Source organism: Felis catus, chromosome D1 (assembly GCF_018350175.1).
Source record: "Felis catus isolate Fca126 chromosome D1, F.catus_Fca126_mat1.0, whole genome shotgun sequence".
In the NCBI taxonomy this organism is placed as follows: domain Eukaryota; kingdom Metazoa; phylum Chordata; class Mammalia; order Carnivora; family Felidae; genus Felis; species Felis catus.
Genome location: NC_058377.1, coordinates 113,950,584 through 113,974,762, shown reverse-complemented (window position 1 = coordinate 113,974,762; position 24,179 = coordinate 113,950,584). Strand labels below are relative to the sequence as shown.

The 24,179-nt window shown below is 64.8% G+C and overlaps 2 protein-coding genes across 2 annotated transcripts; both read right to left on the bottom strand.

Moving 5' to 3' along the window:
- Positions 1-317: 317 nt before the first annotated feature.
- IFITM10 (interferon induced transmembrane protein 10) lies at positions 318-10,178 on the bottom strand. Its single transcript, XM_045038108.1, has 4 exons — positions 10,138-10,178; positions 7,454-7,661; positions 6,139-6,591; positions 318-952 (listed from the first exon to the last, which is right to left on the bottom strand). The coding sequence occupies exons 1-4, from the start codon at positions 10,176-10,178 to the stop codon at positions 803-805; spliced, it is 852 nt and encodes a 283-aa protein (XP_044894043.1). The 3' UTR covers positions 318-802.
- A 1,207-nt stretch (positions 10,179-11,385) lies between these two features.
- On the bottom strand, positions 11,386-21,507 carry CTSD (cathepsin D). The gene is made up of 9 exons (XM_011287067.3): positions 21,329-21,507; positions 19,195-19,354; positions 16,842-16,965; positions 16,243-16,361; positions 15,055-15,275; positions 13,109-13,231; positions 12,598-12,742; positions 12,414-12,512; positions 11,386-12,260 (listed from the first exon to the last, which is right to left on the bottom strand). The coding sequence occupies exons 1-9, from the start codon at positions 21,394-21,396 to the stop codon at positions 12,093-12,095; spliced, it is 1,227 nt and encodes a 408-aa protein (XP_011285369.2). The 5' UTR covers positions 21,397-21,507; the 3' UTR covers positions 11,386-12,092.
- Positions 21,508-24,179: the final 2,672 nt, after the last annotated feature.

Sequence of the window (24,179 nt, the reverse complement as noted above, 5' to 3'; positions counted from 1 at the left end):
CCCGCGCCACGAGGGTTCTGCTCCCTCCCTGGGAACACGCTAGTTTTCTCCGCTCTGACTTACAGCTGGGCAGACAGCTCTGTTCGTGCTGCCTAATCCTCGAGAGGACTCGTGTTTGGGGCACCTTCTGCCAAAGTCCCCCTCGGTCCCCTTGCACCATGGGCAGAAGACTGCCAGGTCACGGAGCAAACCCTCCCCGGCGGTGTTGGCACTGGGGGGGGGGGCCTGAACCGCCAGGCAGGGCCTGAGTGGGGCCCCCAAAGCTGCCAAATCCACCCACCCCCCTGCCCTGCTCGGCCCTGGGACAGAGGCTGGGCTGGAGCCAGACAGGTATTTTATTGAAAGTTCACAGATACAAGAGCTCTGAGCAGGGTCACAGCTTGGAGGAGGTGGGGTCGGAGAGGAGAGAGTGAGTCCCCAGATGCTGGCAGCTCCCCCAAGCCGGGGAGCTCTCACAGAAGCCCTTCTTGCTGGGTGTCGGGCCAGAGGGGCCCCAGGAGCCTGGGTGCGGCACAGGAGGGCGGGGCGGGGGGCAGCCACTGGAAGCCAGGGTGCGGCAACACAGGGAGAAACCCAGACCCCGGGAACGGGCAGAGGCAGAGAGGGTGGGCTGGCCCGAAGCTCGCTGCCCCCTTACTGTGCGGAGCTTCTGGCGGCCTCGCTGCCCGCTTCACAGCTTCGGGGGGGTCCCAGGGCCCGCGCCCTGCTCTGCCCCAACCACACCGCATCCGTATGGCGTCAGTCATGACAACGGACGTGTCTCGGGGCTCCGTCTCCACGGCCGGCGGCGCCCGGCGGGGTCCTAGTAGTCGGTGAGCGGGTACCGCAGGAAAATGAAGACGAGGATGATACAAGAGGCCGCCAGGGCGGAGCTGGTGATGTTGAACAGCCGGGCGGTCTTGGCGTCTTCCACTGCTCCATTCAGGTCATTGAGAAGCTTCTTGTCTCGAACCTGCAGCCAGAGGGGGGAGGTGAGGCCCGAGGCCAGAGACCAGGGAGAGGCAAATACGGGTATGGGGCACCTCTGTGCGGAGGGCACCCGGGAATTCTTTGTGGTTCTTTTTGCAACTTTTCCACGTTTGAAATTATTTAAAATAAAACAGGACTGTTTAACAATACTGTACTATTCGATCGAAAGTTACTGAATCAAGGAGGCGGGGGGGGGGGGGGTGGGTGACACCTGGGTGGCTCGGTCAATTAAGCATCCGACTCTGGATTTCGGCTCAGGTCATGATCTCACGGTTCATGGGTTCGAGCCCCACACTGGGCTCTGTGCTGTCAGTGTGGAGCCTGCTTGGGATTCTCTCTCTCTCTCTCTCTCTCTCTCTCTCTCTCACACACACACACACACACACACACACACACACACACAAAGTAAATAAATAAACATTAAAAAAAAAATAAAGTTGGCGAGAGCAGATTGTAAGTGTTCCTACCACCAAAACCCCCACCAACCACAAAAACAATAATTATGTGAGGTGGCAGATGTGCTAACGAACCCTCTTGTTATGATCATCTTGCAGGATGTACGTGTATCGAATTGCAACGTTGTGCACGTTGGATTTCTCCAATGTTGTAGGTCAACTGTAGCTCAATAGAGCTGGGATCGACAAATGAATTCACAAGACAAAGGAGAAAGTTGGTCTCAGAGAGTTATATGATCAGCCAATGGAGGTTGTAAGTGTGCCCTAGTCTGAGCGGCTCCTCAATCTAAAATTCACAGGGGTTACCTAAGAATAGGCACTAGACAGAACAGGCAGCGGGCCCCGTGGTCTCTGGGAAGGGATGTTAAGATACAGGGAAGACAGTGGGCAGAGCTGGACCCATTTCCAAGATCCTCTGGTTGTGAAGAGGTGTTCCCAAGGAGGAAGCCACCCTCACGCAGGGTAAATCCTAGGATTTCCCTCTCTTCAGCACGTTCTCCCTCCACAAAGTCCAAAGAAGCGTAGTTAGATTTGTGGATGGATGAGAAGGGAGGGAAAATAGAAAAAAATGATAGTGCATGGGTCATATGGATGGATGAGATGACATAAGGGATAACAAGGTGAGAGTGAGCAAGGCTGAGTGTGAAGACAGGTACATGATGAATGGATGCACGTGGCTCAGCTAGAGGAGCAGTGGAAAGAAGGGATGCTGTCAGCTTGAAGGATGAGTGGATTTATTGGTGTGCTGGGTCAGAGGATGGATGGATGGCTGACATGTAGAGGTGGTAAGTAAAGCAGGGAAAGCTACTGGGGGGAAGTAAGGTTAGATGAATAGTCAAGTGAACTGATGTACAAAATACAGGGGGACGGGATGGGGCAGAGTACGGAAGGGAGGAGGAAGCAAGATGAACATGTATAAACACAGATGAATAGAGGAGTGGGTGACTATTTGAATGGGTTGAAGGGAATAAAGGAGCAGGGATCAATGTATAAGGGATGGTGAATGGATGGATGGATGGATGGATGGATGGGTGGATGGATGGATGGATAGATGGATGGATGGTGGATAGACAGATGGATGGATGGACAGATTGATGGTTGGTTGGATGGATGGATGTGTGTGTGGATGGGTGGATGGGTGGATGGGTGGATGGATGGATGGATGGATGGTGGATAGACAGATGGATGGATGGACAGATTGATGGTTGGTTGGATGGATGGATGTGTGTGTGGATGGGTGGATGGGTGGATGGATGGATGGATGGATGGTGGATAGACGGATGGATGGACAGATTGATGGTTGGCTGCATGGATGGATGTGTGTGTGGATGTGTGGATGGGTGGATGGGTGGATGGGTGGATGGATGGATGGTGGACAGATGGATGGTTGGTTGGATGGATGAATGGATGGATGATGGATGGATGTGTGGGTGGATGGATGGATGGGTGGATGTGTGGATGGATGGATGATTGATGGATAGATGGATGATGGATGGATGGATGGATGGATGGGTGGGTAGATGGGTGGATGCTGTTGACATTCAGAAAGCAGGTAGTGGGCAAATATGTATATACGAAAACTGACACAATACCCCCCCCCCCAATCAATTTTTTTGACTTCCCTGTCACTGGGAAGTCCACAACCTCCTGGGCCCACATGGAACAACCAACCTATCATTATATCTGCTCCTCGTCTCCTGCCCACCATCCCTGCCCTGGTTCAGGCCATGTGGCCCCTTTCCTGGACACCACACTGGGACCCTAGCTTTTCTCTGCCCTGGGGCTTCTCTCATCCTCTTCCTTCACACTGGCTGCAGATTTCATAGCTCTGGTCATATCTTCCCTTCTGGGTCTTCCACATGATGACATCCAAACCCCTCACATATTTTTCCAAATCCTTCACTGCATGGCCTCAGTCTGGCTTTCCAGGACTGTCGTCTCGCCCCCAGAGAATATGGGGGCCTTGCAGTTCCCCCCAGATCGCCCCACCCTCATGTCCTAGTTTATATCTGGAACACCTGTCACCTCACCTACCCTTCAGAGCCCAGTGAAGATGATGCTTCCTCCCGGAAGTCTCCCACTCTGGACTCCAAACTCACCCCAAACCAGGAAGGAAATATTCTTTTTCTGAAACACCATGACACTTACTCCACCTTGAAGGTGCCCTCTGTCCACCTACCCCCTCGTACAGCCCTGTCTGACCCCTACAGTGGCCGGCCCTGCCTCGGCACCGGTGACAGCAAGACGGAGGGATGGGTCTGGTTGGGTGGGCAACCATGCCTGGGGCAGGGGAGTGTCGCAGACCCAGCTGGCATCGAAGGGAACGGGCCCACGTGGGTGGAGACAGCGGACGGACAGGCGCCCGTGACAGGGACACAATGTCTGCTTCACACCCACCGAATGCCAGCCTCTGCCCCGCTCACACGTGCTGACTTGGGTGTTGTTTTCATTTCTGTTTGTTTTGTGAGCAGACACAGGAACCAGCTCAGAGGAAGGTGGTTTGTGAAGAGCTCACCCCTCTTCAGGGACCAAGCTGGGACTTCAGCCAAGGCCTTCTGACCCCAAGTCCGTTAGGCGCCCTTGGAAGTGCCCATGACTGGCTGCAAATAGCGTCGGGTGCAGCAGGCCAGGAGACAGCTGGATGGACAGATGGACAAGCTCCCAGGTGCAGGAGCCCGAGCCCGCCGCTCCTGCACCCCCTCTGCCCAGGCCAGAGACAGCTTACCTTGCACACTCCTTCCCCAGAAGCCCCGGGCCTTTCTGCCCTGGCTGTCCCCCAGGAAGGACGTGGGGGAGCAGCCCCGGGGTGGAGGCAGCGTGATCTCCCTTCCACCCCTCAGAAGGACCAATTCCTGCCCACCTCGTCAGAGCACAAGTCCTGCACCATTCAGAAGTCTGTGACCTACCTACAACCTGCACCAGATGGGCCTGCCCTGTGCCAGCCGGCGCCCACAGCCGAGCCAAGGGGAAGGGGGGGACAGCTTCCGGACAGGAGCCCACGCGGCCGGACCCGTGTCCACAGGCCATCGTCAGGGCACGGCAAGAGGGCCCCAGGGGAAGCAAAACGTCACCAGCTGCCCCCACCACAGTGCCCTCTGCCTGGCACTGTTCCGTTGGGGCCAGAGCTGGGGTTGGCCTGGGGGCCTTCACCCCTAATCCCCAGGGGCCCTTTCCGGTGTGCTTTCACAGCACACACAGGCACACGCACGCACACATGCGCACAAAGTCACGTACCACTCACCCACACACTCACAAATATATGCACACTCACGCACGCACACGCAATGCAATGAATTACACGCACACCCACACCTGTATACACTCGCACACATATGCACACCCATACACACGCACACTCACTTATATACATAAACACACGCGAGCCCACACATAACACACTCACGTGCACAAATATACACACGCATTCACATCCACACACATGCACACATGCAATTACACTTACACATCCACACCTACACACCTGTGCACACGCGCATTCACGCCTACGTGGGCACACACGCTCGTGCATCCATGCACACTCACACACACTCATTCACACCACACAGGCCCCACATGGCAGAGGCCCAGAGCTCCGTGCACCAGCCTGGAGGTGAAGGTGTGCCTGGCGGTGGGGGACGCTGACGAAGAGTCAGGAGGTCGGGAGAGCCAGGCGGCCGGGGCATGTGATGCCAGGGGCATGGGTGGGGCTCGAAGAGGCGCAGAGGCAGAGCTGTGTCCAGGCTGCTGTCCTTCCCCCCTGCAGCCTCCCTGGCCCAGACCCTCCTCTCCCTGCAGTCCCACATCCCACTGCTGCCCACCCCCCTGCCCCCACCTCACCGGGCGGCTGCAGTCGGTGATGTGCACCTGGCCTCGGACACGCGAATCCAGGGACAGTGACCTCTGACTCTACAGGAGCCAAACCCGTCCGGAGTGACAGGGAGGCGGGTGCTGCTGCTTGGGTTCCAACAGCCCTGGCTCTTCAGTTCTTACACACTTGCACGGGGCTCCTCACCTCAGATGTGAGTGGGTCACAGGCCCCTTCCTGCAATCTGGGCCCATTTCTTTCCCCTCTGCCCCAGGGACGTGGGGTCCTGTCTGCCTGGCACCCTGCTCTGCTCCCAGCCGGCTCCGCTCCCAGCAGTCAGGGGCTTCCCAAAGTTGTACGCACTCAGGGTTTGGGGTCATGCCTCTCTCCCCCTGGACACCCCCCCTCCCCGGCCACCAGGACGGACGTCTAGAAAGAGTGTGGGAGAAGGAAGGCAGAAAGCAGTGACCTTGTCCACCGTGGTCGGAGACCCCGGCTACCGTGGCCTCCTTCTGAAGGTCTGCCTGGTTTCAGGTTCCCCTGTGAGGGGCCTGGCCGTCCTCCTGCTGACACGGGAAGGGTGCTGAGGGTCTGCATCTGTGTGCTGGCTCCCCCCACCCCCCGAGTGCCCAGGGGCAGCTACATCTGAGTGTAATTCCCACGGCCCAGAGGACAGACCGAGCCCCGAGTCTGCACCTTGAGGACTAAGCTGGCTGTGTAGAGAACCCAGTCCTGCGGCCCCCGCGCCCTGTCAAGATGCGCTGGAAGCTTCCGCAGCCCAGGATGGGGAGGGCAGCCCCTCCCTGCGGGCTCAGAGCTGGCCAGCATCCGCGTGTCTCCGGATCCCACGAGGCGGCCCCCACCTGCCGGGACCCGCTCCTCTGCCCCCCGCGCCCCTGCCCGGCTCACTTTGAGGGAGTAGGCCAGCGCAATGAAGCCCAGGCAGCAGAAGTTGAGGTAGACGAAGTTGAAGATGGACCACAGGTAGTAGTCGTTGACCTCGGTGGTGTCCGGGTAGACCTCGATGACCGTTGTGGGGTTCGTCATGGTCTTCTTCTCGGCCAGGTGTTTGCAGGCCTGGGGGGCGCCAGAAACCCGCATGCTGTCCGTCTTGCTGCTCTTGGATTCCATGGGGAACAGGGTGGGCGCCATGGGGGGCGATGCCGAGGGCTCGGGGGCCGGGGCCGCTGGAGCCTGCAGAGCCGGGGGCTTGGACACGCAGGCAAAGCAACCCTTCGGGGAGCCTGCCGGGGGCCTCGGAATCCAGAAGGCCCCGTCCAGGGGGACTCGGGCTTCCTGGGCGCCGTCCGTGGTGCTGGCCGGGGCTCCCAGCGGGGCTGGGCACTGGCCTGGGCCCTGGGCCTGGAGGCGGGGGGAGAGGAGGAGGGAGCTGGGTCCCGCCCGCCCTGCAGGGCTTGCCCTGATGTCTTGCAGCATCTCCCCTGCAGACTCGCGAGCAGCCCCAGAGGAGCTGGAAATCCCCGCCGAGGCGGCCAGCCTGCCACCTGCCTCCCCCACCCGCCCCAGGCACCCCGGTGCCACAGCCCTTCACAGCAGCCTTGGCAGGAACATCGGGGGCTTTTCATCACTTTGCCATCTGCGCACAAACATTCACCCACTGACACACAAGAGCACCCCCCCCCCGTACCCAGCAACGCCCCAACCGACACGCTGTTGCAATAAACACAGCACGCCAGCGTCCCAAACACCCCGGTACACGCACAGGGCACACAGACCCACGATGACGGTGTCTCGGCAGAATGAGCAGAGCCCTCTGGGGCACCTGCACGCTGACGCCCCTAACGCATCGGACACCAAAGGCTCCCCAGACCCTGGGCACGCTGTGCACCGAGATGCCAGGGAAAAGCCCTGCCCTGTGACACGCAGTTTATACACACACAGCCACACAGGATCCGACGCAATCGCCCAGGGATGGCAGCGGGGCGACCGCAGGGGCTCCAAACTCGCGCACGCCGTCCCCGCCCCCAACCCCCGCCCGGCCCAGAGCGGCCCCGGGACCCCAGCACACGCTCCCAGGGAGCCACCCAGCCCGCGCCACAGACAGACGCGCAAGGACACTCTGCCAGACGAGCACCCCTCCGGCCAGGCACCGAGACGCTCGCGCCCTGCGCCCCCACCCCCACCCCCGCAGGGGTCTGTGGCCGTCGCCCCGCCGCCCGGGGCCGCCGGGGTCTGAACGGCCGCGCGGACGGCGCGCCCTCACCTGCTGGCGACTCCCGGGCGGGCAGGCGGATCCCTGCACCGCGGTCCGCGCGTCCTTCCGCCGGCCCGCGGCTCGCTGTCTGCCCGGCCGCTCCGCGTCCCGGCGGCCCAGCCTCGGCGGGGGGAGCACGCGGGGCTGGCGGCGCCGCTGTCCCCGCTCCTGAGCTCCCTCCGCAGCGCCAGGCCGGCCGCGCGGCTGCAGCCCCAGCCTGACTCACGGCGCCGGCGGCCGCAGCCACCTCCCCGCCTCCTCCCGCCCGCAGGGTGGGGGCCTCAGGCACCCGCCGGAAGCCGGACCCTGGGGAGGGGGCGCAGAGCCAGGGGTGAGGGCTGTGGGGGGCTCCGGGACGGGCCTCCCACAGGGCCACCCGGTGTCCTCTCCTGCTGTGTCTCCCTCGCCTCCCTCCCTGTCCCTCCCTCTTGCTGAGCCCCCAGGCCCACCCCTGTCTGTCTCTCCAGGAGGGAGCCCCTTCATCCTCCTGCTGTCCCCCTCTGCCCCACCGTGGCCACCGGCAAGGCTGTCTGAGCCCTTCCCCTCCGCTGCCCCCTCTCTGACTGCTGTGTCCCTCCCCTCCCCACATGTCCATCCTTGCCCCTCCTGGAGTCCTGGCCTCACCAAGCACCCAGCCCACGCAGAGCCCCCGGTACTCTGGCCCGTGCCCCTCACCCAGCCCAGCCCCCATCTGCTCTCCTGTTCTCGTGCACCCCTCGCCAAAACCAAGCCCCTCGAAGGCCCCAGGTCCCCAGCTGTAGCACCTGCCTGAGCAGGGTGCACCTCACTGAGCCCCCATCCCGTTACCCACCTCTGCACAATCCTGCCACTAACCAGGTCCCCAGCCCCAGAGGCCACCAAGTCCAGGCCTTCCCTGAGCCGTGCTGGCTGGCCCCCATGTGGCCCTGTCCTTTCTGGGCCCACCCTCGTGGAAGCTCCAGACCCCCTTTCCCCAGGTCTGACCCCACACAGCCCAGCCCAGAGCCCCGTGCCCCACCTCCTGAAACTGCATTCCTCATACAGTCCAGTCTCCAAGGCCGTGACCTCTCACCCGTTTGTCCCCTCTGCCCATGGGGCCAGATGTCCTTGTCCAAGCCCCTAATGACACTTATCTCCTTGGAGACAGGTCCACTCGGCTGCCCATGCCTCTCTGCCAGCCCTGCCTGGCCCACCTGGGCCTGGTCCCCTGCAGATGCCCCTTCCCCTAATCAACACCGGCCCACCCAGCCCAGCCCCTTCTGGGAGCCTCCGTTCATGCCACACCCTCTCATTCCCTCTCACACTTGTCCCCAGCTGACCTCCCCTTCCTGCAGAAGTCCCAGCGGGTCCGTCTGCAAGGGAGAAGCCGCGGCCCTCTTTGCCTCTCCCGGAGCCCCTCACCTCACCATGCAAGTGCCCTCCGAGCTGGGTTCTCCTTACCAACCCACCAGCCTCCACAGAATCCAAAGCCCCCCAGAAGTTGTGTCTATGCACCGGGGCCCCAGGTTTCCTTCCCCAGCTCCCTCCAAGTCCCTGTCCTCCTCTGAGGCCCTGACTGCACCCAGAGCCTCTCCTCTCCTAAAGCCCCCTTTTCCTCTGACCAGCTCAATCTGGTCAATCCGCCGTCTCCACGACCCTCTCTGCTCTAAGCCTGGGCCTTCCCAGGGGCCCCTTCTCTCCGGGAGTCCTTGCCCGCCTCTGCCCCAGTCCTCTGCCAACCCCCTGCTCTCCCCGAACCTCTGTGTGCTATGAGCCCTAGGCCCTCTCTGAACCCTGGACAGGCCCCACCCCCTCTGCAGCCCTCCCTTTTCCAGCCCCGCCCCCTGGCCTCCCAGGCCCAGCCTCATCCATGGCCTCAGGAACCCCCAGAACCTCCAGGAGGCTGACAAAACCCTCTGTGAGTGGGAGGGGTCCCAAGCACCAGGGCCACCCTCCATCCTGGCCCACGCCCTGGGCACAGCTGGACCCAGACCGAGAGCCCCCGGGCATGAAGGTGACGGGGACTGTGGGGGGACCAGGATTCAGTTCTCCTTCACGCGACACCCACTGCCCCCTTGCCAAGGGCCCTCGCTTGGGGGCACCTGGACCCCCAGGCCTCAGGAGGCGCCTGACCTAAGGTGTGGCCCGCCTGCGGTCTGCAGCCACACTACCGGGTCCCCCGGGCCCCGCACTGCCTCACCTGCCCCAGGCCCCGCCCCACGCTGCTCTAGGCAGGCAGGCTGCAGGCAGCGGCCAACAGAGCTGGTCTGCACAGGAGTCCTCCTGGCCCCCGGGGGCCTGCTCCAGACTGCCTTGAGGCTGCCTCCTTCTGAGGACCCCAGAACCCAGGGCGGTTGGGGGAAGGGGGCTCCAGCCCCCACGGGCCTCCACCCAGTAGGTGAAGGAAGGGGCTCGATTTGGGTGGGGTGTCCTCCAGGCAAGGGCAAGAGGCAGGAAATGCCCACTGGAGCCTGCGGTGCTGATGCAGAGCCCAGCAAGCCCGCCAGGAAGAGTGCCAGGCGCTGAGCTGGGCACCCCGTGGGTCTCTGCCAGGCCCCTGGCGAGGAGTGCCCCGTTATCACCCATCTTCTAAAGACAGACCAGAGGCTTAAGGTTGGTTGGACCGTAGAGGCTGGACCTGAGCCCGGAGTCAGATTCCGGAGTCCGGAGGACGCCGACCAGCAGCCCAGGCCAGCCAGCCGTAAGGTCCTGGCTCTGGGCAGGGGCGTCAGCACCCCAGTGGCCGGTAGGGGCTGGAGGCCCAGCCTGCGCTCATCGCCGTAGCGTCGGGGGAAGGGCCGGGGGCATCCAGCGGTGCTGGTCCCCAAGTCCCAGAGAGGGGATGGGGGGGCGTCCCGGCCGAGGGCCAGAGCTGTGTGGCAAGCGGCACAGCGGGTGGTGGGAGACAGAGCCCAGGGCAGCCGGCAGGAGCCGGGCAGTGGTGCAGAGTGCGGCCTCCCTCCCGGCCCGCCCTGACGCCAGGCCTCTCGGCGCACAAGGGCTCGGATGAGGCGGCCCCCCCGGCAGCCTTGCCAGGCCCTGCGGCTCTGCGACTCCAGGCTCCCCACTCATGTTTCAGGCGCATGTTACCAGCCTCCCTGCGATTCTAGCCGAATGTCTGTTAAAGGTGCCAGTGAGGGCTCAGTTCTGGGGTGCGGCCCCCTGACCCCCTCGACAGCCACGCCCCTGAAGGCTGAGGGGGTACCGGCACGGTGCCGCGTGAAACGTTTGCCGTTTCTTCACACCTGCAGGGGGTGGGCGCCCGGCAAGGGTCCGGAGCCACTGATCCCAGCTGCTCACAAACTCCTATTCATCCCTTAAAACCTCCTGGCCGTGCAGCTGCATCTGGGTAGATACTCCCGAGGGCCCCTCAGGGAACTCCCAACAGGCTGGACCACCAGGAAGGTCACGCCACCCGAGGGATTCCTAACTGGGACCCCGGAGCCGAGGTCTCAGGACCCCAGGCTGGCCTGCGCTGGTGGCGGCTTCGCACAGAGGCTGCGTTCAGGTGCCGGCTGGGAGCCCCAGGGGGAGGCGGGGTGCCCTTGCCATCGGCCCCACGCAGGCGCCTGTCCTAGACTCTAACGGGTGTGCAGGGGGACCAGGGAAGTCCAGGGCCCCGCCGCTGGCGGAAAACGTGGCAGGTGCTCACCTGGACCACTCTGAAAGCCCCGTCCTGCGGCCTCCCGCCAAGGCCACATCCGGCTGGTCGCAGCCCCGGGCCTCACTACCAGCCCGCTCCCGGCCAGTGGCGTCTCAGCCTCGAGGCTGGGCGGCAAACCAAAGCCTCCAGGGTCCCTTGTGCAGGGCAGGGGGGTGGGGTCTGGGAGCCAGGGCACCCCCAAAGGCCCCCCCCTGACCCCGCCCCAGCCTGGCTGTGAGTCAGCCCTCTGAAACAGCCTCACACTGGCCACACCAGCTCCTTCCCACGTCCACATTCAGAACCTCCCTCCCACCAAACACGACACATGCCAACACAGAAAAAAGAGGCCCAAACAACTGTATTTTCACATCAACATTGGCTCCCAGCCACCAGAGACGGTGGCACCAGCCCCCTTCCCCTTTTTCCCCAACCCTGGACCCATGAGCGCCCTCCTGGACGAGGTCAAGCCCCAGGATGACCCCACACGTGTCACAAGGCTGGCTTTGGTCTCTGAGCCCCTACCCTTGCAACCCCTTCCTGCTTGTCCTCGGGCCTCGGCTGGCCCTTCCTCGACGGGCCCACGCAGAAGCACGGGTGGGGCCGGGACCCCAGGCCGGGCAGAGGAGGAACCCAGAAAACAGCCTGGCACAGGGTGTGGGCTCAGTCCAGAGGCCCTGCCTGGGCAGCCAGGCCCCCAGGGCTGGGGAGGCGGGGGACGACCCAGGGGACGGGTCCTGGGATACAAAGGGGCCGGCTGCAAAGCGGGGCCCGGTCGTCCGAGTTAGTGCAGCGGCTCCGCGCCGATCAGCCCACGGCTGCTGCCCGCACCCGGCCCTCCATCAGACAGACAGACAGACAGACGGACAGACGGGCGTGTGGGCGGGACTTCCACAACCAGGGCTGGGGAAAACCGCAGAAGAAATCGGCGGGCCAGAGGTGCCCGCAGAGCGGGGGTGTGAGTGTGAAAGTGTGTGGCGGGGCGGCCAGGAGGGCGGGGGCGGCCGGCCTCCTCCTCCTGGACTCCCTCCTCCGTGGCGGGCGCGGCAGCTACAGCCTGGTGGCCTCGGCCAGGCCCACCCGGTTCTCGTCCCGGTCGAACACGGTGTAGTAGCGGCCGATGAAGACGTCACCCAGGATCCAGAGCGGCCCACCGGGCGGGGGGATGTCCATACCCATGAAGCCGCTCAGGCATATGGTCCTCCCGCCCTGCGACACCTGGGACGGCCCTGGTGGTCAGCGCCCCGCCCACCTGCCCCTGCCCTGCCCCCCCAGCCCCCGCTGACCTCGAGCGTGTAGGCCTTCGAGGACGGCTTGTGCCCTGTGCCCTGGTGGTCAGCGCCCCGCCCACCTGCCCCTGCCCCCACTGACCTTGAGCGTGTAGTCCTTCGAGGACAGCTTGTACCCTTTGCCCCCCAGCTTCACAGTGACCTCGGGCAGGGTGGACACCTTCTCACAGGGGATCATGTACTGAGGGAGGGAAGAGAGTTTAGCTGTGGCCGGTGCGGGGGTGGGGTGAGGGCGGCATCCTGCCCACACTGCTGGGCCCACTCACCTCGCCCTGGATCAGCGGCACAGCCCCAATGGCCTTCTGCAGCTCGCGCACCTCGTCCACGGGGCCCACCATGAGGGAGGTGCCCGTGTCCAGGATGGCCTCACAGCCCCCCTTGCACAGAGTCAGGCTGGTGCCCACATCCACCCTGAGGGGGAGGAGGTATGAGGCCCCTGGCTGGGCTGGGGGGGGGGGCGGGGGGGGGTCAGTCCTACCGCCAGGGCTGCCTGAGACCCCCGCCTTTTCAGTACCCTCTCTTCCTCTCTTTGGCTGGGGGTGGAGGCGGGCTGGGGCCCAAGAGGCCAAGAGCAGGTCAACAGCCGCCTTTGACATCACGAGCGGGGCAGGGCCCGAGCCCAGGGGCCAGGGGCTCAGCTGGGTGCCAGGAGGTGGGACAGGCACCCAGGGCCAGGGGGGTCCAGGGCCCAGCACGCCCACTGCAGCCTCCCAGCCCCGAGAGCTGGAGCTGCCCAGAGGCCTGCTGCGGGGGGGCTGGGAGGGGCCCCACACTCACTGGTCCATGTGGACCTGCCAGTACGCCTTGCGGGTGACGTTCAGGTAGGACAGGGGGCCCTTGTAGTACTTGGAGTCCGTGCCACCCAGCATCAGCTCACCCCCGGGCTGCGCGTTAGGGTCCCTGGGAAGAGAGAAAAGAGGAAGTCGGCCGCCCTTGCCCCTCGAGCACGGGGGACCCCTGCCGGCCCCCACACCAAGCCTCCGGCCTGAGCGTCGGGTGCCACCGGCACCAGCTGGAGCCAAGTCAGAAGCAAAGGGTGAAGGGTGGAGGGTGGGGGGGGGTGCTGCTGTCCAAAGACCCACAAGGATGGAAGGATCCGGAAGGGAGGGGACTTCCTTCTCCCCAAGGGGAAGGGCTCCAATCCCACACCCCGTGTGGCCTGCAGGCCACGAGATACCGCCCAGACCTCAGGCGCTCCTGGTCTGCCAGCGGAAATGGGCCAGGGTCAAGGCAGCGGGCAGACAGGGAAGTGAAAGCTAGGAGCCCAAGGAGGGAACCCTCCTCTGCGTGAAAACAACACAAACCAGGGAGGGCTTGCAGGAGGCGGCACCGAAGTCAGCTCACTCCTGCCCTGGGGCCCGTGCACCTGCTGTTCCAGGGACGCTCTCCGTCCACATCCTCACCCAACTGCCCCCACCCCCACATCTCCCCTCAGCCTGTGCTGAGCACCCTCCCACCTCCAGACCCTTCTCCAGACTTAGGGTTTGAGCTCGCGGTCTTCTTCCTGGGCTGTCCCCACACCCAGAAAGCACCAGGCCAAACGTGGCCGTCCCTCTACTACCTGTGGCCTCCAGCCCTCCCCCCTGGCCTTCACCTCCCATCACCTCTGAAAACCCAGACCACGGCCTCCTGTCCGCTCCCCACCCGCAGCCCTGCCCCACCTCCCTGCCCTTGTCCGTCGGCCCCCACCCGGCACTGACAGCACTGACCGCACTGTCCGTCCCTGGGCCTGGCCCTGGCCAATCTCCTGGGTCCCCTCCCCCTGTCCACCCACCCTGGGCCCGAGGCTTCACAGGAAAAGACCAGCCTCCAGGGGTGGCTCTGCCCGGCCCGGCTGCTGGGTATTTACACCGACCAAGCTCTGATCAAGGGACAGAGCGCAGCACCCAGGCAGGGGCCAGGCTGAGGGCAGGGTTCGAGCTGGCATTCGGCCAGAAGGGCAAGTGGGCAGGCTCTGGAGGGTGACGGCTCTGGGGGGGGGGAGGGGAGGTGGCGCGGTGACCACCGGCGGTCGGCAGGGTTGCCCGCTCACACACTGCCCACACGTCCAGGCCTGGCACAGCCCCATCTGGCACCGCCCTGAGGGGAGAGACGCGGCCTCTGCACGTAGGTGACCCCACCCTCCGTGGGGGGCAAGGGCCACCGGGGTGGGGGCCTTCTCCGCGGCAGGCACAGACACACTGGGGGCTGCTTCCAGATGGCGTGACGGAGGCCGCGCTCCACACCAACCTTGGCCCACGGCCGCCTCTAGCAGCATCTGGCACTCAAGGCCCAAGTGGGGTCACCTCCCGTGGAAAGCCCCCAGAATCCTCGTCTCCAGAGGCCCTGCTTCAGGTTGGGGCCCATGGCTTTGTCCCCTCTAGGCCATCAGTGACCCAGGGGCACGTCTTCCTCTCATCAGGCCCAGGGAAAGCCGGGCTGACGGACCCAGGAGGAGCTGTGGTGACGCCCGACCGGGGTCCGGTTCTCCCCAGGCGGCCCGCTGAGCAAGATGTTGGACCCATAGCCCGAGCCGCTCCTGGTGGGAAGCCCGGGCTGTGCGGCTGCCCGTGGGTCTGCAAGAGGGTGGCCAGTCCCGCCTCCGGTCAGAGGTCAGAAGCTGCAGCCCGGCGCCTGGAGGGTGGCCAGGGAGGTGGTGGCCCGAGCCCCCTGCACTCGGCCACACTGAGCTGGGAAGCGGGGTGAGGACTGGGGCAGAGAGGGGGCCGGCCCTCCCACCCCACCTGTTCAGGTAGAAGGAGAAGATGTTCTTCTCCACCAACTTCTGCTTCATCAGGTTATCAAAGACGGGGAGCACGTCGTCAACGGAGATACGGGGGTAGGCCATGCCGAGAATGCCGTCGAACTTGGCTGCGATGAAGGTGATGCCCGGCTGCTTGATGGCCTCACCGAAGATCTGCCTCTCCACCTTGACGCCAGCCATGGTCGGAGTCTGGCAGGGTACCTGCAGGCCGGAGGGGGGTGGTCAGCGGGCCGCAGGGGCCTGCAGGGCCCGACCCCAGGTCCCGCGCGTGCGCTCACGGCCACAGCTCCAACACCCGCTCCGTCCCCACGGAGCAGCGGTGCTCGGCCCTCGCCCACCACTGCGCACCCAGGACCTGAGACGGGCAGAGGGCCCGGGAGAAAGGCTGGCGGCACTGGTGGGACAGGGACGTGGGGTCTGTGCTGGTCGGGGCACCGACTGAGTTGGAGTCAGCTCAGAGGGCTGGGCTCCGTGCTCGGCTCTGGCCTCCTGGCCCCCTCCCCCCGCCGGCCCAGGCCTGCTCCTGCCCTTGGCCTGCTGGAACCCCATGACCCAACCCCATGACCCAACTCAGCAGACTTGAGGCCACGCCGCCCCTCCCCCACCGCGGGCCAGGCAGCTGACAGAGAGGCAGGGCAGGATGTGGGAAGAAACGTCTGTTTGGGGTTGACACCCTGCGACACCGGGAACAGGGGAGCGTGGCGGGCGACATCCTGTCGTGGACCCACAGAGTCCAGGAGGAGGGGACCCTGACAGAGCAGGTGGATACGGGGCAGGGGCAGGGCGCCTGCAGGAAGGTCCCCAGCCGCCACGGCCCTCCCCACCGTCCAGACAAGCAGGCCCTGGCGTGCCCTGCAGCCTCCTGGTCCGGCTGGGGCTTCGGGTGCCCAGACGGCCCTCCTGGCGTCCTCCACAGGGGCTCTGGCACACCTCAGCCCTCCCTGACCGGCTCCCCTGCCTGGCCGCCGGCCGCGAGGCTGGGAGGAGGCCGCACCGCCAATCACTCGCTCGCCTGCCGGGTCCCGGTTCCACACCCGGTGGCTCCACGGGTGTCGAGACCCTGGCTGGCCCGCTCTCCCCCCTCAACGCTCAGCGGCCCGGCCCTGCGGTGGGGCCGGGGTCACGGGGAGCATCCCGGGGCCCAGGAGCGGCCTCGCCACAGGCTCACCGACACGGTGTCCTGGCTCAGGTACCCGGAGAGGCTGCCGGAGCCGTAGTGGATGTCGAAGGACGTGCCATTCTTGACGTACGTGCTGGACTTGCCGCTGTTATACTTGTTGTGGAGCCCTGCGGGCAGAGCCACCGTCAGCCCGCTGCCCCCGCCAGGCCCTGGGCGCCTGCCACGGAGCCCCCCCCCCCCCCGCCCCCGCCCCCGCCAGCCTGGGCCTCGGCCAGCGGTGCTCTGGCCTGGCCTCCTCCGTCTTCGGCCACCCCGGGGCCCTGCACAGACACCTGGAAAGCGGGGTGCCCGGGGAGGGCAGAGGGGCCAAGCGCGTCTGGTGGGGCTGAGAGCTGGAAGCCGCACGTCGCCCAAGAGGGGCCGAGGCAGGGCCACCGAAGGCCCAAGGGCTGGCCTGCTGGCCCCCGCGCACGGGGCTGCACCCGAGGTAGGGCGGCAGGGCCCGGAGCCCGGGGGAGAGTGTGCGGCCGGGGGTGGGAGGGGGGCTGCATGCGTGTGAGGTGGCGTCCAGGCCGCGTACCCACACCCTGGGGCCCTCCCCTCCCCGCCTGCTCCCTTCGGCCGCACGAGGCGGGGCTGTGACTCACAGCAGGCGATGTCCAGCAGCTTGCAGTGGATCGAGGGGACCCACAGGTTGGCGGAACCGGTGTCGAAGACGACCGTGAAGCACTGTGGGGGCGTCCCAATGCCGATCTCCCCATAGTACTGGGCCTGGGCAGGGGAGGGGCGTGCCTCAGGGCCGCGGCGTGGCGGGGGGCATCCCGCATTCCCGCTGGGCCACAGAGGGACCACTGGTTGCCTTGGGAGTCAGACTCTGGAAGGCCCAAGTCTGTGGAGACACTGGAGTCTACCCCCTCCCGCCCCCCTCCGCCCCCAGCCACTGGTCCCCATACCCTGGAAGACCCCTCTGCCTCACAGATCCAGGCCCAGAAGGGGAGACTTCTTCCCCAGGATGGGAGCCAAGTCACAGCTCGCCTCTGGGACCTCAGTTCCCACCCCGCCCTTGCCCCACAGGGCCAAGCCTGGAGGACTTCTAGGTGGAGGCATGCGAACGGCCAAAGGGAGGAGGTGCACCCTGGAGACCAACGGTGTTGGCTCAGAGTCCCTCACTGCCTAGACTCCCTGCCTTCCCTGCTCTGAGCCTCAGTTTCCCCATCTGTACACAGCGGAGGAGGGCAGCCTGGGAAGCCCAGGGTACTTGGCTCAAGGCTCAGGTGACCATGAAGGGGGCACACGCCCCCTGAGCCTCAAACCTCGTCGTCGATGCTCTCATAGGTCACGAGGGCTTGGATGTGAGATACGAGCTTGAGGCCCCCCGGGTCCTGCCGGCCTGGGCGTCCCCGTCCCCTGAGAGGCGGCCTAGACCACAGGTCACCATGATATTCCGGCTCTGGTCCCTGTGGGAGCCTCTCTGCTGTCACTTGGCTCCAGGGAAAACCCACAGCTGCTGCCTCATGACCAAGCAGAAGTGTCCAGATATGGGGGGCTGGGGGATGACTCAGCAAATGTGTGTGTGTGCCTGAACTGGGGGACCAGGAACCGGTCAGTCAGCAACCCCCCCCCCCCCCCCCCCCCCGCCAAGTCCAGTCACATGCCCGTGAGGCCACAGCTTCCTGGCACTGCTGGGGCTCTGGCAAGAGAGGACAAAGGACGCAGCCACCTGTCCCAGCCACAGGTGGGCCAGAGGCTGGATGGCAGCAAGGAGCGAGGTCCCCAAGACTCAGGGGCAGGAGAGACAGAAGGACGCCCACCCGGGCAGCCCCGGAACCTGACCCCAGAGGCGGGACCAGGCCGGGCCAGCTCTGGCGTGCTATGTAGCTTATAAAACATCCCTCAAGGAGCACGGGGCAGGTGCAGGGCTGGCTGCTGGCCAGAGGAAGGAGGTAAGGAGGCGGAACTGGGTCGCGGGTGGCGCCAGGCCTCCCGGCGGGACGGGCACCCCCACAGAAGCTCCAAGGCAGTTAGTTACGCCTGGGCGGGCTGGCCCAGATGACCCACGAGGACCCCACAGCCTCTCGGGGCCTGACGCAGGCTCCTCCGTGCCCAGCTGATGGCCCTGGGCCCAGCCCGGTGATTTGCAGAGGGTGGCCCTGTCCCACAATCCCACAGACCGGCCTCAAGAACAAGGTGGCTTCTGGGGGGCCCGGGTGGCTCAGCCAGTCGAGCGTCCGACTTTGGCTCAGGTCATGATCTCGCAGTTCATGGGTTCGAGCCCCGCATCTGGCTCTGTGCCGACACCTCGGAGCCTGGAGCCTGCTTCGGATTCTGTGCCTGCCTCTCTCTGCCCCTCCCCTGCTCGCACTCTGTCTCTCTCTCAAAAATAAGTAAACGTTTAAAAAAAAATTAAAAATAAGAAAAGAACAAGGCGGCTTCTGAGGTCGGTGATGGTCAGCGGGACGCAGGGGGAGAGGTCATGGAGGGGCCAAGGGCACCCCAACCCACCCTCACCCTACACAAGCAGGCCCTGCAGGGGAGCCGTGCAGACCCCCCAGAAGGACACAGTGCGAGTCCTCCACCTGGCAGGGGTGACAGGAGGGGCACCGCAGGGGAGGATGTGGCTGAGCAGAAGCCCCTCCCCCGCACCGAGCAGGGGGGTTCAGCAAAAGCGCTGCTTGCTAAAGAGTATTTCGGGGGCGCCTGGGTGGCTCAGTCGGTTAAGCGGCCGACTTCAGCTCAGGTCACGATCTCGCGGTCCGGGAGTTCGAGCCCAGTGTCAGGCTCTGGGCTGATGGCTCAGAGCCTGGAGCCTGCTTCCCATTCTGTGTCTCCCTCTCTCTGACCCTCCCCCGTTCATGCTCTGTCTCTCTCTGTCTCAAAAATAAATCAACGTTAAAAAAAAAAAAAAAAAAAAGAGTGTTTCGTGCTGGCTTATCAGTTCCCGTCAACTCAGTGTTTGCCACTGACCGGGCCCCCGCCCCAAGTGGAGACCCCCATACTCACGTCCAGGTAGTTCTTCAGTATCTCGGGAATGGGCCCCCCAGTCACAGCGGGCACTCCCTGGGCATACTTCGAAATGGGGCCCTTGGCAATCAGATCTTCCACGGGGCCCCCCAACTCCGACATGGTTCGACGCACAGATGTGAACTTGTGCAGCGGGATTCTGTCAAGAGGAGGGGGCCCGTCAGGGCTCGCCTCCCCCTATGCACCCTCAACCGCCAGGGGCTCCAAAAGCGCCCACCCCATCCCCGTCCCCCGCTTTGTGTCTGCTCTGGTCTCTTCTGGGACAGTGGCCCATGGGGGTCTGTTAGGACATCGGCGTCACAGGTGACCCATCCGCCTGGCCCTCTCAATCTGTTCTCCACAGACGCCATGCAGAGGGGTCCCCACTTCCCCCGTGTGGCCTCTGGTTGGCCGTCTCCTGGCCACCAGATGGGACTCAAGACTGCCACCTTGGAGAAGCCCTCCTTGGCCATCCCTCACGTGACCCCGTTTCCCTCCAGGGCCCTCTCCAGTGCTGTAGTGAATTTATTTACTGCTGGTGTGTGCTCTGTCCCCACCACGGTACAGACCCCAGGAGGGCAAGGACTGCACTGGAAGGCTAGGGGTCGGTGCTCCCGGGTCTGCCTTCCTCGGAGATGCCCCAGGGCACCCCCACGGGCAGCCCCTGCCTCCCAGCCTTGGCAGTCTGCCTGGGCAGAAAGAGCACGGGGTTGAGGTCAGGTGTCCCGGTTCCTGTGCCTGAGGTCCCTCCCCCACCCGGACCCTTGGCTCCCCCAGGCCTGAAGCTTGCACCCCTGCTTCCATGGCGCAGGGGTGGGGCAGGAGAGCAGACCTGAGCAAACTCACACACCTGGATGACAGGTCCTCCCAGCCCAGGGGATTTGGGAGTTCAAGGTCACGGCTGGCCCTTCCCAGCAAGCCAAGGGCTGCTTCAGAAGATGGGACTCTTGTCTGAGACCTGGTAGGCCCAAGGTCCTTGCTTGGAGGGAGAGGGGCACGCCCTCCAGTAACCCAGGAAACAGGCACCAGCAGTCCCGGAGGACGGGGAGGAGGTGTGAGGGGCTCTGGTTCAGCTGCCCAGCCCCAAGCAACCCAGGTTCAGTCCCCGGACAGCCACGCATCCCCGGAGAGGAGGCCTGTGGGTGGTGTCAGGGGAGGCTCCATTAGGGGCCACACGCCCCCAGGCCACAGCCCATGGTGCAGCCCTTTGGCAAGGCTGAGTCCCACTGGCGCCCCCCCACCCAGCTCCCACGGCCCTATGACCTCACCCACCTGCCCCTGGGCAAAAGGCCCGCCTTGGAGTTGGAAGGATGCCTTCCCAGGCCCCGGGGCGGGGGGAAGGGGGGCAAGGGTGGGTGCAGGAGCAGAGGGGCTGGCCCACCACACCCCTCCCCAAGCGGGGGGGGGGGGGGGGGCTCAGGCTGCCTCGCTAAAGTGGGAGTGGGGGGTGGAAGCGCCCTCCTCGGCCTGGCTGGCCCACAAGGCCTGGGGTTGGTGGCCTCTCCTGGTACAGGGGGGGCAGACCTGAAGAAGGTGTGGTCCTCACTGGAGCAGAGGGCACAGGTGGAGAACCCCGCAGCCCCGTGCCAGCTGCGCCCCTCACCCGGACCCTCTCCTTAGGCTAACTCCCTACTGTATCTGAGACCCCCAGGGGCCCCCAGCGCCCAGAAGGTCTCCCGGGTAAGAGCCCAAGACCCAAACCAACGGCGACCGTGCCCAGTCCACAGCTGGCAAAGGGCAGGGGGAGAAGCGGGAAAATGACTTGCCCAGAAACACCTGGGTCTCCAGACTTCCACACAGGTGGGCCTTGGGTACAGGTGCCGCGGCCCCACCTGTCCTGGGGAGGCTCGTCGGCCTGGGTCTCCGCCATCCTCCCTCCCGCCGCCTCCTGCCCACCCCCCCCCCCAAAGCAGACTCCACCGTGGTAGAGAAGAGGGGTCCCCGGGCTGGCGGGGGACCCCGGGTGAGGCCCTGCAGGAGGCCGCGCGGGCCGGCACAGCCCGCATTCCAGAGCGCAGGGCGTACGGAGGGCACCGGGGGCGCGGGGTGCACGGGAGGGTGCACGAGGGAGGGGTACACGGAAGGGGGGGGTACACGGAGAGGTCGCGGGGTGCACGGGGTCGCAGGGCCTCACCTGATGAGCGCGGCGGCGGACGCGGCCAACAGGCCGAGAACGAGCAGCAGCACGCTGGGGGGCTGCATGGTGGTGGCGGCGGCCGGGTCGGACCGGAGCGCCCAGAGGTCGAGCGCTTATAGCCTGGATGACGGCGCACTTGGCAAAGTCAGCTGACCGGACTGTTTGCACCCGGACGGGTCACGCGGGCCTCGGCCGGCGTGCGCGGGGCGGGGTCTGGGCGGGGCGGCCCCGGCCGCGTTCCCGCCGGGCCCGCGCACGGCGCTCGGGGACGCGCACGCAGGCCTGCCGGCGCAGGGGGACGCGCGCGCGGGGCGGGAAGGTGGCCGCGAGCCCCGGCTGCGGGGACCGGGCGCTGGGGCTCTGGGCGCCGGCGGCCGGGGAGCCTCCGGAGCCTGGGGCTCCGTCGCCGCCGTAGACCCGCGGGCTGTGCGCCGCGTGGGGCCTCGCAGCCTTTCCGAGGCCCCGGCTCCACCTTCCTGCCCCCGCACTGCACCCGCTGCACCGCCCTCCTCCCCTCCCTCCCACCGTTCGCCCGAGCTTCTACCGCTCTCACTCTTCTCTCAACCCTGGCGTCGTCCCGACCTCATCGCCTCGCAAGTGTCCACCTGTCCTACCGGGGCCGCCCTGCATCCTGCTTCCTCGGGGGGCCCACTGGCCCTTTCCAGGCCCCATCTCAAAGGACACCGCCCAGTGGGATCAGATGAGGAACAGGTCTCCCACCTTGAGCAGCTCAGGTGGTTTTCACCAGCCTCGGAGGGCTGAGAGAGTGAGTCCCTCGCTGGGGCCACAGTGACCCGCTGACCTCCAGGACCCCGCCACATCACCCAGTCATGCCCAGCCTGCTGCCGGAGGGCAGGGCCACATCCCGCTTCTCCGCCCTCACTCCCAGCCAGAAGGAGGACCGGGCATGAAGGAGAAAAGGAGCTTAGATGGGTCATGTCAGAGAGGGTCCATGTCAAGAAGGAAATAAATCAGAGGAATGTGCTAGAAAGTGACCATTGTTGAGAGCAGGCCTCTCTGGGATGGTGATATTTGAGCAGGATGGGAACAATGAGGAACTTTCACAAAGGGACTCCCCTAGGGCACTTTTTCTTGAGTGCCCCGCTCACAGGGGGCAAACAGGTTCTGTGACCCCTGAAAAAATCAGGACCCTGACCCCAGCCAACACCCTCCCACCCGGCTTGGCCTGATGGCCACAGATGAGTGCCCACTGCCCTGCCCTGCCTCTACACTCAGCAGGTCTACACAGTTGACCTGCGCTCATCATCTGGTGTGGCGCCGGATATGGGGACTCAAGCCAGGACCGAAGCAGGCAAACATCCTGCCCTCAGAGTCTGACCCAGGCGCGTGGGTCCAGGCCTCGCCCCATGCAGGCCCAAGCGGGACCCTTGCACTGGTCACTATCACCTCCCTCTCCACCCTCCCCCCGTCCCCGGCAGAGCAGACCGCTGTCTTGGGAGGTCAGCTGGGCTCTGGATGGGCTGGACGCCACGATCGCTTGAAGGTGGTCCCAGCTGGTGTCCCCCTGGGTCCCAGTGCCCACTAGCGGACAAGACCGTGTGTGTCCCATGATGCTCAGACACAGACGTGTGAGAAAAGACACCTTCGCAGGGTCCCATCTGCTTTACCCACAGAAGCATTTACAAGGCCGGTGAGGCCAGCAGCCGGTGTGGACAGGAGAGGCAGAGTGGCTGGTCAGAGAGGTCAGGGGCGTGACCAGTAGTCAGTTGTGCCGGCCTGAGACCCTTGGCTTTCCCCTGAGGACAGTGGGGAGCCGCCGGTGGCCCTGGGCAGAGAGACCGTGTGTCCATCCGTTCCGTAGGCCGCGAGGATGTTGTGTCTGTGCTGCTTGTTCCCATGATCCCCCAGCACCCAGAGCAGGGCCTGGCATGTGCCCACCAACAGGCGTTGGCCCTGAGTGGTGCTGGCTGGCTCCTGGCTGGTTTCTGTGCCCCTCCCCCACAAAGCTCTCCGCAATACCCTGCCTGCCTACCTCTCCAGCACCCGGGAGAGGCTTGGGGTGGAAAGGGAGCGGAAGGGGCTGCCCCCGGGCCCTGCGGCTGCTCCCCAGAGGGCAGTGCAGGGCTCCATCCCCGGTGGGCGGTGCCACAGGACTGCGTGGGCTGGGATCTGGGCTGGGCTGGGATCCACGACTGGCACCAGACGAAGCTGTGTCCCCACCTTACACAGCTGCCCTGGCCCGGGGCCCTGTGTCCCCCAAAACCCTGTATAGCCTCAGCCAGCTGCAAGGGTCCCGAAGAGGGCCCCGTTCCCTGCCCCTGCCAAAGGCCAGGAGAGGCACTCCCCTGTTGGACCAAAGGCAGTGGGCCCAGCACAGAACTACAGGGCCTAGAGGCATTTTGGTGCCCACTGACTGGGGGCCCCAAGGCAAACCTGGTGGGAACAGGTCTCCCAAGTCAGTCCAGCGGGTGTGTGTGTCCCAGAAAGCTGAACCCAGTGAAGAGTCCCGCGCGTGGTTCTGATGTCTCTGGCTCCTAGTGGGTGGGGCCACGGTCTGGAGACTGTCCAGCCCGACCCTGGACTCTAGCAGGGAGAACCAAAGCCCTGACGGGTTGGTGGGCCTGGGTGAGTCACAGGGTGAGAACGGTTGGAAGCCACTTCCCTTCTTTTTTTTTTAACTTAAAAAAAACGTTTTTTTAATGTGTATATTTATGAGAGAGAGAACACACACACACACACACACACACATATGTGTGAGTGGGGGAGGGGCAGAGAGAGGGGGTGACAGAATCCTGCACAGGCTCTGAGCTGTCAGCACAAAGCCCGATGTGGGGCTCCAACCCTCCAACTGTGAGATCATGACCTGAGCTGATGGCTGACGCTCAAC

Coding starts and splice junctions, on each gene's coding strand:
- IFITM10 (XM_045038108.1), bottom strand. CDS start 10,178: ATGAGCGCAGGCTGGGCCTCCAGCCCCTACCGGCCACTGGG. Junction 6,592..7,453: donor CGCCCGGGAGTCGCCAGCAG/GTGAGGGCGCGC, acceptor CCCCGCCTCCAG/GCCCAGGGCCCAGGCCAGTG. Junction 953..6,138: donor CGCTGGCCTACTCCCTCAAA/GTGAGCCGGGCA, acceptor CTCTGGCTGCAG/GTTCGAGACAAGAAGCTTCT.
- CTSD (XM_011287067.3), bottom strand. CDS start 21,396: ATGCAGCCCCCCAGCGTGCTGCTGCTCGTTCTCGGCCTGTTGGCCGCG. Junction 19,355..21,328: donor TCCGCCGCCGCGCTCATCAG/GTGAGGCCCTGC, acceptor TCCTCTTGACAG/AATCCCGCTGCACAAGTTCA. Junction 16,362..16,841: donor GCTGCTGGACATCGCCTGCT/GTGAGTCACAGC, acceptor CTCTGCCCGCAG/GGCTCCACAACAAGTATAAC.